Source organism: Manis javanica, chromosome 4 (genome assembly GCF_040802235.1).
Source record: "Manis javanica isolate MJ-LG chromosome 4, MJ_LKY, whole genome shotgun sequence".
In the NCBI taxonomy this organism is placed as follows: domain Eukaryota; kingdom Metazoa; phylum Chordata; class Mammalia; order Pholidota; family Manidae; genus Manis; species Manis javanica.
This window is the reverse complement of record NC_133159.1, coordinates 708,102-724,045: the sequence shown is the minus strand read 5'-3', so window position 1 is coordinate 724,045 and position 15,944 is coordinate 708,102. Positions and strand designations below refer to the sequence as shown.

The 15,944-nt window shown below is 60.2% G+C and overlaps 1 protein-coding gene across 7 annotated transcripts; it reads right to left on the bottom strand.

Moving 5' to 3' along the window:
* Positions 1–56: 56 nt before the first annotated feature.
* MIB2 (MIB E3 ubiquitin protein ligase 2) lies at positions 57–11,342 on the bottom strand. 7 transcript variants are annotated; one of them, XM_036999600.2, is made up of 21 exons: positions 11,175–11,341; positions 10,608–10,720; positions 9,440–9,596; positions 5,968–6,019; positions 5,751–5,832; positions 5,515–5,686; positions 4,491–4,597; positions 4,193–4,415; positions 3,933–4,071; positions 3,187–3,291; positions 2,951–3,113; positions 2,736–2,869; positions 2,475–2,623; positions 2,240–2,396; positions 1,989–2,149; positions 1,761–1,887; positions 1,443–1,676; positions 866–1,044; positions 611–798; positions 453–518; positions 57–384 (listed from the first exon to the last, which is right to left on the bottom strand). In XM_036999600.2, exons 4-21 carry the CDS (start codon positions 5,995–5,997, stop codon positions 146–148), a joined length of 2,655 nt encoding a protein of 884 aa, XP_036855495.1. In that variant the 5' UTR covers positions 5,998–6,019; positions 9,440–9,596; positions 10,608–10,720; positions 11,175–11,341; the 3' UTR covers positions 57–145. The 7 variants fall into 7 exon arrangements, with proteins under 7 accessions (XP_036855495.1, XP_036855489.1, XP_036855491.1 ...); XM_036999594.2 differs by having other exon boundaries at positions 5,751–6,019; XM_036999596.2 differs by having other exon boundaries at positions 3,933–4,075; positions 4,193–4,387; positions 5,751–6,019; positions 11,175–11,340.
* Between the last annotated feature and the right edge of the window lie 4,602 nt (positions 11,343–15,944).

The window sequence follows — 15,944 nt, the reverse complement described above, 5'->3', positions numbered from 1 at the left end:
CAGGCTCGTGTGCCCGCCCCCCCACCCCGCGCCCCAGGCAGGCACCAGGCATGAAGTCCGAGAATCCTTTTATAAAACTCAGGGTGGGCGCCCGCGACTGCGAGGGCGGGACGAGGCCGGGGCGCGGCAGGCGGCGGGGCGGGGGCTACACGAAGATCTGGATGCGGTCGCGGATGGGCTGGCGGCAGATGGGGCAGGCGCTGAGCGCGGCGCCGCAGGGCGCGCACGCGCCGTGGCCGCACTGGAACACGAGGCGGATGTGGCTGTCAATGCAGATGGGGCAGGTGATGCGCTCCTCCATCTGCCGGTAGCGGCTCTGCAGCTCCTCCACCAGCTGCCGCGGCGGGCCTGCCGCGGGGGTCGCGGGGACCACCTCTGTGCCGTCTGCAGGCGGGGTCGCGGTCAGGGGCGGGACCGGGGGAGCCCCGCCCCCGCCCCGCCCCGCCACCCACCTGGGCGCAGCTTCTTGCAAATGACCACCTGGCACCTGATGCACTTCTTCATCCTGCGCGCGCACTCTGCGGGGCAAGGCAGGGCGGGGCGGGCGGCGGCAGTTGGGCGGGCCCGCGCCCGCGCCCGCGCCCTGAGCCCCCCGAGCCCCCCGACTCACCCTCGCACACCGTGCGGTGCTGGCACGGCGCGAACAGCACCAGCAGCGCCAGCTCGGAGCACACTAGGCACTCTGCGGCCTCGGGCCCTGGCGGCGCGGCCACGTGCAGGTTCGTCACGGTGTTGGGGGTGCTGAGTCCCGGCCTCGGGCCCGGGGCCGTGGCCCCGCCGCCGCCCGCCTGCCGCTCCCTGCGGTCGGAGAGGGGCTTGAAAGGGCCCAGGGAGCGTCCCCCGCCCCCCGCCCCGCCGGGCTCACCGAAAGCGCTGGGCGCAGCCCTTCAGGGCCTTGAGCACGCGGCCCTCAGCGGCCAGGTCCAGCGGGCTCCGGCCGCGGTGGTTGGCGTAGCTCACGTCCGCGCCCTCCAGCGCCAGGAAGCAGGCGACCGCCGCGCCCACCGTCATCTCCGCGCCGACTGGGAGGCCCGAAGCCTGTAGCTGGCGGCAGACAGACGTCGGTGAGGAGCGCCAGCCCGGCCCCTGGCCTCAGGGGCGTCCCTTCTGGCAGCCGGCCTCGGGCGTGGGCACCCCCTCCCTGTGTGAGGCCGCTGGACGCAGAGGCACGCCTGAAAAAGCGCCCCTGCCAGGCTGAGACTCTAGCCCCCCCGGGCCCCGCCCCCCCTCCCAGGCCGGCCCCAGTGCAGGATCTCAGAGGTGCTGGCCCCGCTGCTGCAGAAGACGCCTCCTACAAACCACAGGTGCCCCACAACCGCCCTAGGCCTGGGTGCCTGTGCCGTCGGGGAAAGTGGACGTGGATAGTTGCTCTGGCCCTGCCAGGAGCCTGCAGCTAGGTACCACGGCCCACCTCTCCAGCATCCAGATCTACACTTCCTCACCCTGGACAGCAGCTGCAAGGACCCTGGGGTCCCCCCAGCCTGGTCGGCTGCCAGGGGGAGCAGCTGATGACGCTGCAGTGCCACATGCAGGGCCGTGTCCCCCTCCTCGTCCTCAGCGTTGACACTGCAGCCAGCGTCCACCAGCAGGGGCACTAGCCCCACGTGGGCCTGCTGAACAGCCAGGTGCAGTGGTGACTGGAGCTTCCGGTTGCGCACATTCACATCACAGCGGCCCTAGGGAGGGGGGCCAGCACAGGCTCAGCCCGGGACCCCAGGTGGGCCCTGACTCCCAGCTGGCCCGAGACCCTGTGTCCCCACCTCTCGGATGAGAACCTGGGTCACATCCCCGTGGTTGTTGAGAGCGGCCAAGTGCAATGCTGTGAAGCCGTCCTCCTTCTTGGCGTCCACCAGCTGCCGTGCCCGTGCCAGAATCCTCCTGACAGCTCTGCAGGAGCAACATGCCGTGTCTGGGGCCCAGGTGTCCCCAGAGTGGCCCAGTGCAGGCCAGGAGCCTGGCTGCTGGCTGTGGGCCCACCCCAGACTCACAGCGTGTGGCCCTTGAGGGATGCATGGTGCAGCAGGGTAAAGCCCTGGCTGTTGGTAGCAGTGACATCAATGCCTGGCACCTCGGTGAGGACCTCCACAATGCCACTGGCACCGGTGCCCGCTGAGATGGCACAGTGAAGGGGTGTGTCGGCATGGGCATCCTGTGGGGATGGGCCGGTGGGTCACTCTGGGGAGCTAACTGCCACCATCTCCCTGGTCCCAGGGATAGGGCTACAGAACCCAGCACTCACGGGCAGGTTGACGTCACAGCCATGCTCACACAGGACCCTCACCACCTCCAGGAAGCCCCTCTGCACAGCCACATGCAGAGCTGCATTCCGGGTGCTGTTAAGGGCGTTGGCCCCACACCCTGAGCTCAGGAGCACCCGGGCAGCCTCAGGCTGGTTCCTGATGGGAGAGAAGTGGGAGTGGTACGATGCCCACCGGCTGGGCCTATCGGCCCACCCCCCCTCCCCCACACCTCACCCCAAGGCGGCATAGTGCAGTGCGGTGTTGCCCTCCTCGTCTGGCAGGTCTGCACCCGCCCGTGCCCGCAGCAGCAGCTGCACCAGCTCCACCTGGCCCAGGTAGGCAGCCACCTGCAGGGCAGTCCTGCCCTGGTTCTTGGTGTCCACCTGCCGGAGAGCCAGAATGTCAATCCCTGGCGCTCAGCCCCTCCCAGGGGCTGGCTGGCTGTGGGGAAGACGGTGGGGAAGACGATGGGGTCTCGGGGTCTCGGGGGCTCGCCTGCTCTGGGTGCCTCCGCAGCAGGTCTAAGGCCCGGGCCACACTGCCCAGGGCCACTTCCACCACCAATCTCCCTGTGCACTCTGGGGCACTCTTCTGGGCTCGCAGCTTGTCCAGGGCGACACTCAGGGAGCCTGGGGGTGGGCAGGGCTGAGGTTGAGTGGAGGCTGGAGGCAGCCCCACCTCCCACTAGCCACCCCACTGGCTGCCCCCACTTTTGTTCTCCCTGGCGCGCTCGGCCACGTCCAGGTTGGCGTCCTCCTCAGGCCGGTAGGCCACCAGGCAGGAGGGGCTGAAGGTCCACAGCTGACCACCGACTGCCACACGCAGATTACCATCTCTGAAAACCTTCACCACTTTCCCAATGCGTCCGAGGGCCTATGTGGGGAGAGGGTGGGGTCACAGTCACGTCTTCTGGGGACGTGTGGGAGGCAGGGGAGGAGGGACTCACAGGGGCCATGTCATCTGTCCACTCGCCATGCCCGGCCTGCAGCTGCTTCACAGTGTCAAGGTCACCAATGACCCGCACCACATCGCCCACCCAGAAGGAGTTGTGCTAAGTGAGAGAGAGGCACGTGAGGGGACCGTCCCGGGTCATGGAGCAGGAGCGTGCCCCACCAGATTCTGCAGGACAGGCAGGCCTGGCCTTGAACCCAGCTCCTGCCTGGACAAGGGCCATGAGTGACCAGGGCATCCCCTGGTCAGTCGTAGTGGAAATACTCGAAATCCTGCTTCCCAAAGAGCTGCCACTGTGCCCGCCCTGCCCCTCTGCCCTGTCCTGATGGCCTTCCTGCACCCACACGTGCCCCATGCGCACCCACAGGGGACCAAGCCCAAGTAGGTCACCTCCCGCCTTGAGCACTTCAGAGCTGTCCTTTGGCTCTCAGGACAAACACTGCCTGCCCTCCCACCACAGCCTCCAGTGGTGCCTGGTGTCCCTTCATGTCTCCAAGAAATGAGTCCCCTCGGCCCCACTGGGTCCTCCCTCTTCCTCCAGGGCTAGAGGAAGGCATGTGGAGGAGGGACGCAGAAGCAAGCGGATGGCTCAGGCTGGCCCTGTGCCCCTTGGAGAGCCCCAGGGGGACGGGCCCGAGAAGCAGTGCACGGGGCCTGTCTGGCTGAGAAACTGCGGTGGGCCCTGGAGGCTGGGGGTCCAGAGGATGGGGGGGCACAGGCTCAGCAAGCGGGGCGCCTCACCTCTACCGTCCTGGGGTTCCCCCCGCCATGCCCTTCCTCCGTCTCCCTCAGGATGGCCGTGTCCAGCAGACACTTCACTTTGTCCCCGCGCGGGAGGGGCTGGCCATCAGCACTCACCCTGCGCTGCAGCTCTGCCGGCCTGCCTGGGGGCAAGTGGCAGCTGCTCAGGGGCGCTCCTCCCCTCCCTTCGGGCACAGCCTGCTTGAGGCTCCGCCGGGGCAGGCGGCAGCTGGCAGGGGCGTCAGTGGGGACGGCCGTACCGAGTCTGGGAAGGTGCTCCTTGTAGTAGAAGCCTCCGGCCGCCTCGCCCACACATTTGAGGTCCACCTTGCCCTTGTGGCCCACGCGGTACACGTTGGTGGTGCCATCGGCCCACGTCACACTGGCCACGCTCCGGCCCGTCTCTACATCCCAGCCACGGATATCCACCACGCGGCCTGGCTTCCCTTCCCCTCCTGGGGAGACAGCATCCCCACCGGCAGGCTGGCCCCGTGCTGAGGCCTTGCCACAGCCCTGCAGCAGCCCCGCCCCCACCTTCCCACGCTGGCCCCCACTCACCATCCTGCGAGCCCCACTCCCAGTCAGGGCCCCGCACCACCTGCGCTCCCTGGAAGATGCCCCTCAGTGGGATCCTCGGGAGGCCCTGGCGGGGACTGAGCGTGACCCTGTAAGAGAGCAAGTGGGTCCCAGGCCCTCCGCTCTGCCCAGACCTGCTCCTCCACCCCTGGCTCCACTCCCACCTGCTGGGCTGGTGGGGACAGGACCCCAGGTACCATGCCCGGCAGGTCAGTGCCCCCCACGCGCTGGGTCTGGAGTGGGCATGCTGACAGTGCCCCTTCAGGGTCTTCCCTGATGCTAGGCTGAAGGGCACCCCAGGCAATCGCCCACAACTGTCGCCTCCCAGGGAGCCGGGCGCCGTCTACTAGGCTGGACCCAGAAGGACTCAGCACATGGAAATGGCACCAGCCAGCCTGCTCCCACACCGGATGTGGGCAGCTGGAACATAGGCCACACACACCCCTCCTTGTGCGTGGGGGGCCCCAAGGAGACAAGGGTGACAGCCCAGGGGGTGTGGGGGGGTGCAGGTCCGGTGGACTCCCCCCCAGCCTGATGCCCCCAGGCTCCAGCAAAGGAGCCTCCCAGCTAGGCCAGTGGCACCTCCCCTGCTGTGCCAAGGGACTGGCTCCTGGCTCAGGCTGCCCTCTGCCAGGCCAAGGCCTCCACAGGGGACACGTGTCGCTCAGCCACCTGCAGACCACCCTTGGCGCCCCCACCACAGCTCCACTGGGGAGCCAGTCCTTGCTCTAAGGGTGGTGCCAGGACAGAGGAGAACCCCCATCCACAGGACCGACCTCCACAGACCCGCTGGGTGGACACACTGCCTTCTGCAGCAGCTGAGGGCTGGTGTCACCGCCCAGGCCCCTGGGGTGACCGTGACCATGGCCACTCTTTGAGGAGGTGGCTCACGGTGGGTCCCGCTGAACGGGGTGTGGTGAGCGGAAGCAGGTCCAGGCCTCGGAGGCCCCAGGGTCTCAGGCAGGGCCCAGAGCAGCCTGCACGTGGCCATGGGAGCGACACTCACGGGCGCGAGTGGGCAGTCTCGTAGCGCTCGAAGGCATGGGCGAGGTCATGCTTGTTGTGCATGTAGCACTGTGTGCAGAGGTCATAGTCGAAGCAGACGCGGCACTTCCAGCGCAGGCCCCGCAGCCCGTGCTTCTTGCAGCAGTCACAGATGATGTTAGCATGGCGCACACCTGGGGGCGGGGCATGTCAGGGCAGGGCCCCCCATGCCTGCCCGCCCCCCGGACCCGCACGCACCGATCTGCGCGTTGTCATAGAGCAGTAGGTCGTGTGCGCCCTGGTAGCCTGCGCGGTAGTTGGTGCGGGTGCCGTGGTCCCACTGCACAACCACCGTGCGGTCGGGGGTTGAGGGGCTGCCGTGACGGCCGAGCTCCACCACCGTGCCCACGCCTCCCTCGCCGCCGTCCTGCTGGCCCCACTTCCAGTTCACGCCGCGCACCACGCGCATGCCCACCTGGACGCCCGCCTGGGGGTCTGGGTCCATGGCGGGTGGGGCTGCTCAGGACCTGCGGGTAGAGGGCACCCTCAAGCCACACCGGTTCTGGGAGAGCTGCCAGGGAGAGCTGGGCGGGAGAAGGTGATGCACAGGTGCGAGACCCAGGGAGGCCACTTGGGGGCAGCAGCAGGGAGGCCGGCCACCAGGCGGTGTGCACCTGTCCTGGAGGAAGGAAGGGCTGGACGCCTCTGGAAAGGCCCTGCAGCTGCTGTGGGCCCCTGCCCTGGATGAGCCGGAGAAGCAGGGTACAAGTCTGGTCCCTCAGTGGGTGCCCACAGCGGCCTGCAGGTGCCAGTATATGTGGCTCTAGAGGGTCAGCACACAGCGGCCCATCAACACATGTCTAAAAACTAACGATTTGGAATGCAGGTATCAACGTGAAAGGTAAGGCAGTAAAGCTCTCAGAACACACTGTGCACGACCTGACAGGCTGCACCGAAGCCAGGACCTGCTGCACATCAGGCCCTGAAGACACCGAGGGGCAGCAACCCAAGAACCTGTGTGCAGCATGCACACCTACAGAGGATGTGCGTCCAGGATGTGTGACACGTGCCTCCCAACCTTACCAACAAGCAGACAACTCCAGACCACAGTAAGCACTGCAACCGGCACCCCGACGACTAAGACACACTCAAGCCGGTCACCAGGCCCCTGCGCAGGAGCGACACTCACCCACACCCCACAGGCCGGCGGACAGTGCCACAAGGTCATGCTGGCCCCACTGCTAGGCCTTCGGAGACAGCCCCCTCCCCTCAAGGGTGAACTGGGTCATGAAATGTAGCTTCTCAAAGTGAGCAGGAGCCCGCCACACCACACACAGCAGCAGTTGGGAGGCGAAGCTCACCAACGCATGCCCACTGATTCCACTCATGGGAAGTGCACCAGCCGGACAAGCCAATCCAGGGCACTGCAGCTGGTCGGGAGACAGTGGAGAGGGCTCGGGACCCGGGAATGTGCCGTCCCCTGATCTGGGTGCTGGCTACCCACGTCCACTTGCAAACCTGCATCACTTAGAACCTGTGATCTGTGTTACATGATTCTTCAAAAAGTGTTTTAACAACATGAATGATGAATGGATTTGACAGCCAGGAGGGAAAATCAACAGGACTTGAAGAGGACAGGGCCCAGGGCTCCGAGGTCGTGAGCACACAGTCCCCACTCCACTTCTAGAGACCGTGCCCATGGCAGAGTCTCACGCGCCCTTCTGTGTCCAGGCTGGGAGAGCAGGCTGGGCACAGCCTGAGGCAGGCCTGGGAGTGACCCAGCAGTCTCGCTGCAGAGCTCCTGGCAGCAAAGGGAGGCCAAGTCCGGCTGGGGCACAGCTGGGGAGTGAGCCAGACGCTACCAGCAACTGCTAGGGCTCAGGCCCTGCTCAGCCACAGGACAGAGGCTAGCCCAGGGCTTGGAAGCAACAGGGGGGAAGCCTCGTCACCCTTCTGCCTGGGCCCTGCCCCGCCACGCACCGACCTCAGCACCCCAGGCCTGGCCAGCGCGGGGAAACTCCCCCACCCAGCTGAGGCCACAGGTGGGTGAGAAGGGGCAGCTTTGCCAGCAGCAGGGCCCGGACCCACCAGCTGTCTGACGGTCCACCCCCAACTCAGCGCCACTCTGAGGTCTGTATCCAGCACAGGATGGGGGGCGGGGGTGGGGGCTGCCTATAGGGCTGGGATACCCACCCCTGCACAGCCAAGTGTCTGAGCAAACAACCCCTCAGGTTCTCAGAGGCATGACCAGCTTGGTCTCCTATAAATTCTTCCCCCTCCCGGGGCAGGCTCCCTGCTTGGGCTCCTTCCTCACCCCGCCAGGACCACCAGCACTCCCACAGCAATGGGGGAGTCTTGAAAGAAAAACCTTCCCGACCCAGGGACTAAGCAGGACCTTTCCTTAGAAGAGCTCTCCGTGCCCAGGGCCTCCCTCTCCTGCCGTCTCGGCCCCCGCCCCGCTGCGCTCCGCACCCAGATGGGGCCCTGAGCCTCCGTCCTTCCAACCAGCACAGCCACACATACACCTGCCAGAAAGAGGCCCCCATGACTGATGGGTGAGGCAGGCCCTTAACAAGGGAGGGGTCCCTGGGAGCCACCTCGCTGGCCAGGCATGGCGGGCCGTCCCCGTGAGGCCTTGGGCCACCCGGTACCTCCCCATCAGCTGCAGCCATGCGCGCCTGACTCAGGCACAGCACCACAGCCTGAGCTCGTGGCCTACTGCCCCCGCCCCCCAGCCCCACCAGGTCCCAGTGGGCCCTCCTTCCTGCTGGGAGCCCACCTAAATGGTCACTGTCCCTCACTCTCCCCAGACACTCCTGCTAAGCCAAAGTCAGCCATAGCGGTCCAGGCAACCGCAGACCCAAATGAGTGCGAGCAGAGGGACTCAACTAGAGGCCCCTGCTGGAGGGGGCCACCCCATCTGGGCAGCCCAGAAACTGGCCCCACAATCCAAGAAAGGGCTGAGGCAGGAAAGGACCGCAGTGCCACAAGCCCGAGCTGTGGTCACTCTGCGGCCAGGGTGGCATGCCATCTCTGAGCCCAGCCTCTCAGCCTCCTGGGCAGCTGCCACACCTGCCTGTCTGCTGGCCTACAGATCCACTGGCCATATGCTGTGGGACTGTCTCAACAAGACATGGGGGTCACCCAGCCTGTGACAAGGGCACCTCTGACCAATGTGTGTTGCTCTCGCATACAGTATTTTTAGCACAGCCAGGCAGTTCTCATCCAGCTCTGGCCAGCAAACTGCCACCCTCCCCAGGGCTGTCCTGAAGGGAGCCTGCCAGACCATACAGGAAACGCTGAGCCTGGGCCCTCTCCCTGCAGACCAGCACCCTTGGGAGGATGGGCAGAGTAGGGGCGTCCTTCCCCTCTGGCTCCCCGTGCCATGGTCTCGGGGCTGCCTAAAAGCATCTCCGCTCCACGTGCCCCCTGCCACCCTCAGGCACATCCACCTCAGAGACACCTCAGCTCAGCATTCCAGGACCCCCGTGAGATGGGAAACAGACTCTCAGGCCTGTCCACTTCCTCCCACATATCTCCCGGCCTTTGTCATTGTCGTCCCCACAGCCCAGCACGTGGGTGATTGCATTCCATGTGACATCAGATCCCTAGCCCTCCTGAGGCCAGGGCTCAGCACCTCACCTCAGAAGGTCCCACCAGGTAGCACCCAGAGGGAAACGGACCGGGGTTGGAGCAGGGAGGCGGCGACAAAATCCACGGGACTAGGGAGTATGGGGCCCCTGTTTCCGTGGGAAATCCTCCCAGAAAGTTCTTTTTCTTCCTTTTCCAGAAACACTGTGCCCTGCCATCTCCCTCAGTTTACAGGCCATGCCCCTGGCTGGCACCCAGATCCCTTTGAGACTGTCACTATGAATGTTTAAAATGAGCCCGAGGTGGTCAGTGTGCAAGGTGCGGGCACAGATGTGCTTCAGCGAAGCAGGACTTACCTGGGAACACAAGGGCTTCGTGTCAGCATCCCAGACACTTAGCTGCTATTTCCAGGGTCACGAGTTTGCTCAGCCAGCAAGACTTCCTGTTGGGAACTAGCAGCCATGGCTGACACAGAGCACAGCAGACCAAACAGGTGCCAGCCAGCAAGGAAGTCTGGGGAAAGATGGTTTTTAGAAGGCAGTTTTACACCTGAGGCAGTTACCATCTCAACCAAACCAGTGGACACCGGGTCTGTTCTGCGGGCTACTGGCTTCTCCTTTCACAGGAAGCTGCCAGCTCCTTAGGCCAGAACTATTTCCAAACCACATGTTGGGACACTGTGGAAAGCAACGTGTTTCCCTTATTTGTATATTTTATTGGAAAAATGTTAAAAATCTGTAAAGATAAATCACATTTAGCTAAGAAGTTGGCAAACTGCCTTTATTCGGAAGAATAAAGTTGCATGAAACCAAGAACCGCCCACCGCGCAAAGCTGCTCTTTTCCTTCAGCCTCTGGCTGTGCCCGATGACGCTGTTTGAATCGACACCACGTGTGGCTCAATCAAATGGCAAAACCTGGTGAATCACAGGCTCCTGTCATGTGGCAGCTCGGGCTAAGACAGAGGTGCATATCATGGGAGTCCGCGGGGTCTGGCCCATTAGGAACGGGGAGCGGGGAGGCCGGGAAACCGGCCTTGCCTGGCCGGAAGACAGCTGCTGGGGGAGGCTCAAGGGGGGGACAGGGCTGTGATCAACACAGTCTCAGCCACCCAGATGGATGCCCTTGGGCACCATGCAGACTGGGTGTCAGGCCCCTACCAGTGCACAGGGGTAATTTCAGGCAGGAGCATGACATTCAACTACTTGCTGCATCTGGAGCAACAAGCAAAATGTAACATCAAGAGCAGGGGACCTGCCAGGAGGACCAGGTTTGCCAGGGCTTCCCTTTTAGGCTGGCTTATCCTCAGCCACCGGTGCCCACCAGGTCCCTTTGCTCATTTCCTCAATTGGTTCTGAACTCAGGAAAGAGAGGCAGGATTATTTATCAGCACCCCCCACCACCACCACAACACACACACACGCTCAAAAACCAGCTGAGCCCTCCGACATGGCACCAGACAGAACCCACGGCGAGAAGCGCCGAATCCAAAGTGTCAGCCGGCCACAAGCCCGTCAAGAGCTCACCTGTCTGGCTATCCAGTCGGTCGCCCACCCGCTGCCTTGGCACTGTTGACTGCAGCCTTAATGCTGCAGGTTCGGAGACTGGCCGCCGGCCTTGCTGAGCTTCAGCGCAAGCCCTGTGGCGGCGGGGAGATGCCGAGGCGCACGGTGAGCACCTCCGACACGGCCGCGGCGGCTGGAGCCAGCCCGTTCGCTCCTGGCGCTGCCCGCCGACTGCGCGCCCCGCTCCCCGGCCCGCCAGCTACGCCAGAGCTGCCCCAGGGGCCTGCCTTCGGCGCTGAAGGGCTCTCTGTCCGGCGCCGCGTTCCTGCTGCGGCCACCGTCGGAGGCGCGCAGGGCCCGCAAGCGCCCGGCCACCGCCTGCCGCCCGGCGTGGAGCAGGGGCACCGCGGCCCGGCTCTGCACTGCAGGCCGGGCTGGGCAGCGCGGGGCCGGCGTCCCCCGGAGCCTGACCCCGCCCCACGCTCGGGTGCGCCCGCCCGCCCCCCCACCCCCGACTCGAAGAGCCGCCCGGGCCGGCTGCCACCGGACCCTTCCCCGGCCTCGGCGCCCCGCCGCCCCTCCACTTGCCCGGAAGTGTGCGTCCCTCCCGCCCGCGGCGGGGTTCAGGCCGAGAAGCCCAGAGTTTGTCCGCCAGCCGGCCGGGCGGCCTCTGCTGAGCGCCACCGGCTAGCGGTTCGGCCCCGGCCAGCAGCTGCCCGGCACGCCAGCCCCGCCGGCCGAGACCCCGGCGCTCCGGCGGCCGCGGGGCCCGGCGGGAGTTGTAGTCTGCCGCCCGGCGGGGCGGGGGCTGGGACGCGCGCCCGAACCACAGCTCCCAGGAGGCCTCGCGGCCGCGCTGACAGGACGGGCGCAGGGGGCGGCGCGGGCGTGAGGGAGTCGGCGCCGCACAACGAGGGAGAACCTTGCAGTGCTTCTTCCCGGGAGGGGAGCGGGCTCGGCTCCGCGCTGCCACGGACGGAGGGCGCGTTCGCGTCGGACACCGTGTGGTGCGCCTCGAGGGCGGCGGAGGCCGGAGATGCGGGGCCGAGCAGCGAGTGTCTGGGCGCGGAGGGGTCGGGCCCCTCGCCCGGGAGGGCGCGAGGACACGCGCTGCCGTCGGGGCGGCGTACCGAGCACACCCGGGGGGCCCGCCAGCAGGCGAGAGCGTCAGCCTCGCCGCTGCCAGAAGTGCGTCACTGGCCGGGGCCGGCGCTTGTCGCCCTCCCCGGGCCCTACGTGGCGCAGCCGGGTTTGGGGACGCAGTCCGTTGCCATGGAGACGGAGGCCGCGGCCGGCGGGGGCGGGAAGAGGATGGGCGGGCTTCGGGCCCCAGTTGGGTCGGAGCTGGGGCGCGGCGTATCGGGGCACCACGCCCGGGCGTTCCCTGCCCCGAGGCCAGCAGAGACTGGGCCCCCGACGGCCGCGTGGACGCTCCGGGTGGGCCTGCTTTACTGCGCAAACCAGGCCTCCTTTCTCGCGCTATCTTTTCTTTGTTCCCTTGAGTCACTGCTCACCTGGTATTTTTCTTGAGTGTAGATTTTACTAACCCACAGCTGTTTGCCACGTTCCTGTCAACATTTTCCAAAGGCTCGAACACATCTTGGAGCCCTCGCTCCCGGAGCCCCTTTCTTCCGTCCAGTCTGGACTGATTGCTCTCTAAACCCATTGCATACATTTGTTGTCTTGGGCTTTTCTCTGCGGTCATCCCAAGCGACTTTTTCCTTTCTCCTGTGGTCCTGCCGTCTCCCTGGAATGTGTGCCATCTCCCTTCTTGGTTCATCCTTTTTATTTTGCTAAACTCAGACCTCTAGGAGCTTCCTGAAGGATACGCGTCTGAAATGTGTTTATTCTACTCGCTGATAGCTTGGCAGGGTATAGAATTCTAAGTTGGAAATACATTTCCTTTAAAATGTTTGAAGTCATAGGTTTTTTTTTTTTTTTTTCTGCTTTCAGCTTCCAGGGCTGCTGTTGAAAAGCCCAAAGCTGTTCCGATTCCTGATCATTTGTGTGTTCTCTCTTTGTTCTCTCTGAAAGCTTTTAGGGTATTGCCTTTATGTTTGGTGTTCTCAAATGTTGCAGTGATGTACCTTGATGTGAGTCTTTCACTCACTGTACTACCCACACAGTGGTTTTCTGCATCCTAGATACAGGCTCAAATCCTTCAGTTTGGGAACTTTTAAGGAACAGCCCCCTTCTGTTTCCTGTCTTTGCTTTGGCGCTATTCCTATCACTCTGATTGGACTGCCTCCACTAATCCCGTAATTTTCTTTTCTCAACTACCATTTGCCTCTTTTTCTGGTAGATATTCTTAAATTTACCTTCCAATTCTCCTGTTGACTAGGTAAACTCTGTGATATTGTGACCTACAATGAGAAATATACATTTAGTTTTCATCCCGTTTCAGCCACAGAGTTCCTAAAGCCCTTGAGTTTCCCAAGAGCCATGACGTGTATATTGATATTCATAACAAGCCTCTTTCAACCATACCTGAGTTTATGTTAATAAGGTAGTTTTGGGAAAGCCCCTGAGGATGGGGTTGGTTGCCAGGGAAACCAACCAGGTCATTAGAGGGTTAGAACCATCAGCTTCATCCCCCTGACCTGGGGAGGGGAGAGTGGCTGGAGATTGAGTTCAATCACCAGTAGCAAATGTTAATCAGCCATGCCTGAGTAATGATACCTCCATTTGAAAAAGGGCTTCTGGGTTGGTGGACATGCAGAGATTCAGGGAGTGTGGTGCACTCCAAGGAGGCACAGACTGTTCTCTTAACCTTGCTTTGTGCATCTCTTCCATTTGGCTATTTCTGAGTCATATCCTTTCATAATAAACTGGCAATCTAGTAACTGTTTTCCTGAGTTCTGTGAGCTACTCTAGCAAATTAATGTAACCCAAGGAGGGAGTTGTAGGAGCCTCCAATTCATAACTGGTCCATGAGAAGCACACGTGACAACACGAACTTGCGATTGGTGTCCGAAGTGTTGTGTGGGGATGGGTCAGTCTTGTAGAACTAAACCCTTATCCTGTGGGGTCTGATGCTGTCTCCAGGTAGATACTGCCAGAATTGAGTTAAATTAGATATTGTTTGTGAAGAAGTAGAAGCATCAAAAAGGTGCAAGAGGCGTTACAGGTGGTCACAGTGGTCTTCTGGAATCAAAGTTGGGCATTAGTCATCTTGCTGCTATGCTTCCAAGCTGTAGTCTGAACCGAAAAGCATTTGACAAAATTCAACATCCATTCATGATAAAAACTTTCAACAAAATGGGTATAGAGGGCAAGTACCTCAACATAATAAAGTCCATATGTGACAAACCCACAGCCAACATCATACTTAACAGTGAGAAGCTGAAAGCCTTTCCTTTAAGGTCGGGAACAAGACAAGGATGCCCACTCTCCCCACATTTATTCAACACAGTCGTGGAGGTCCTGGCCGCGGCAATCAGACAACACAAAGGAATAAAAGGCATTCAGGTTGGCAAGGAAGAAGTTAAACTGTCACTGTGTACAGATGACATGACATTGTACATAAAAACCCTAAAGAATCTACTTCCAAAGTACTAGATCTAATATCTGAATTCAGCAAAGTTGCAGGATACAAAATTAATGCGCAGAAATCTGTTGCATTCCTATACACTAATGATGAACTAGCAGAAAGAGAAATCAGGAAAACAACTCCATTCACAATTGCATAAAAAAAAAAACTACCTAGGAATAAGCTTAACCAAGGAGGTGAAAGACCTATACCATGAAAACTATAAGACACTCTTAAGAGAAATTAAAGAGGACACTAATAAATGGAAATTCATCCCATGCTCTTGGCTAGGAAGAATTGATACTGTCAAAATGGCCATCCTGCCCAAAGCAATCTACAGATTCAATGCAATCCCTATGAAAATACCAACTGTATTCTTCAATGAACTAGAGTAAATAGTCCTAAAATTCATATGGAACCGTAAAAGACCCCGAATAGCCAAAGCAATCCTGAGAAGGAAGAACAAAGCTGGGGGGGATTATGCTCCCCAACTTCAAGCTGTACTACAAGGCCACAGTAATCAAGACAATTTGGTACTGGCACAAGAACAAAACCATAGACCAATGGAACAGACTAGAGATCCCAGATATAAACCCAACCACATATGGTCAATTAATATATGATAAAGGAGCCATGGACATACAATGGGGAAATGACAGTCTCTTCAACAAATGGTGCTGGCAAAACTGGACAGCTACATGTAAGAGAATGAAACTGGATCACTGTCTAACCCCACACACAAAAGTAAACTCAAAATGGCTCAAAGATCTGAATGTAAGTCATAAAACCATAAAATTCTTAGAAGACAACATAGGCAACAATCTCCTGATTATAAACATGAGCAACTTCATCCTGAATGCATCTCCTTGGGAAACAAAAACAAAAATGAACCCATGGGACTACATCAAACTAAAAAGCTTCTGTACGCCAAAGGACACCATCAGCAGAACAAAAAGGCATCCTGCATTATGGGAGAATATATTTGTAAACGACATATCTGACAAGGGGTTAACATCCAAAATATATAAAGAACTCATACCTCTCAACATCCAAAAAGCAAATAACCCAATTAAAAAATGGGCAGAGGATATGAAGAGACAGTTCTCCAAAGAAGAAATTCAGATGGCCAACAGGCACATGAAAAGATGCTCCACATCGCTAATTATCAGGGAAATGCAAATTAAAACCACAATGAGATATCACCTCACACCGGTTAGGATGGCCAGCATCGAAAAGTCTAAGAACAAACGCTGGCAAGGATGCGGAGAATGGGGAACCCTCCTACACTGCTGGTGGGAACGTAAGCTAGTTCAACCATTGTGGAAAGCAATATGGAGGTTCCTCAAAAAACTAAAAATAGAAATACCATTTGACCTGGGAATTCCACTCCTAGGAATTTACCCAAAGAATACAAGTTCTCATATTCAAAATGACATACGCACTTCTATATTTATCACAGCAGTATTTACAATAGCCAAGATATGGAAGCAACCTAAGTGTCCATCAGTAGATGAATGGATGTAGAAGATGTGGTACATATACACAATGGAATATTATTCGGCCATAGGAAGTAAACAAATCCTACCATTTGCAACAACATGGATGGAGCTGGAGGGTATTATGCTCAGTGAAATAAGCCAGTCAGAGAAAGACAAGTACCAAATGATTTCCCTCATTTGTGGAGTATAACAACGAAGCAAAACTGAAGGAACAAAACAGCAGCAGACTCACAGACTCCAAGAAGGGACTAGTGGTTACCAAAGGGGAGGGGTGGGGGAGGGCAGGTGGGGAGGGAGGGAGAAGGGGACTGAGGGGTATTATAGTTGGTG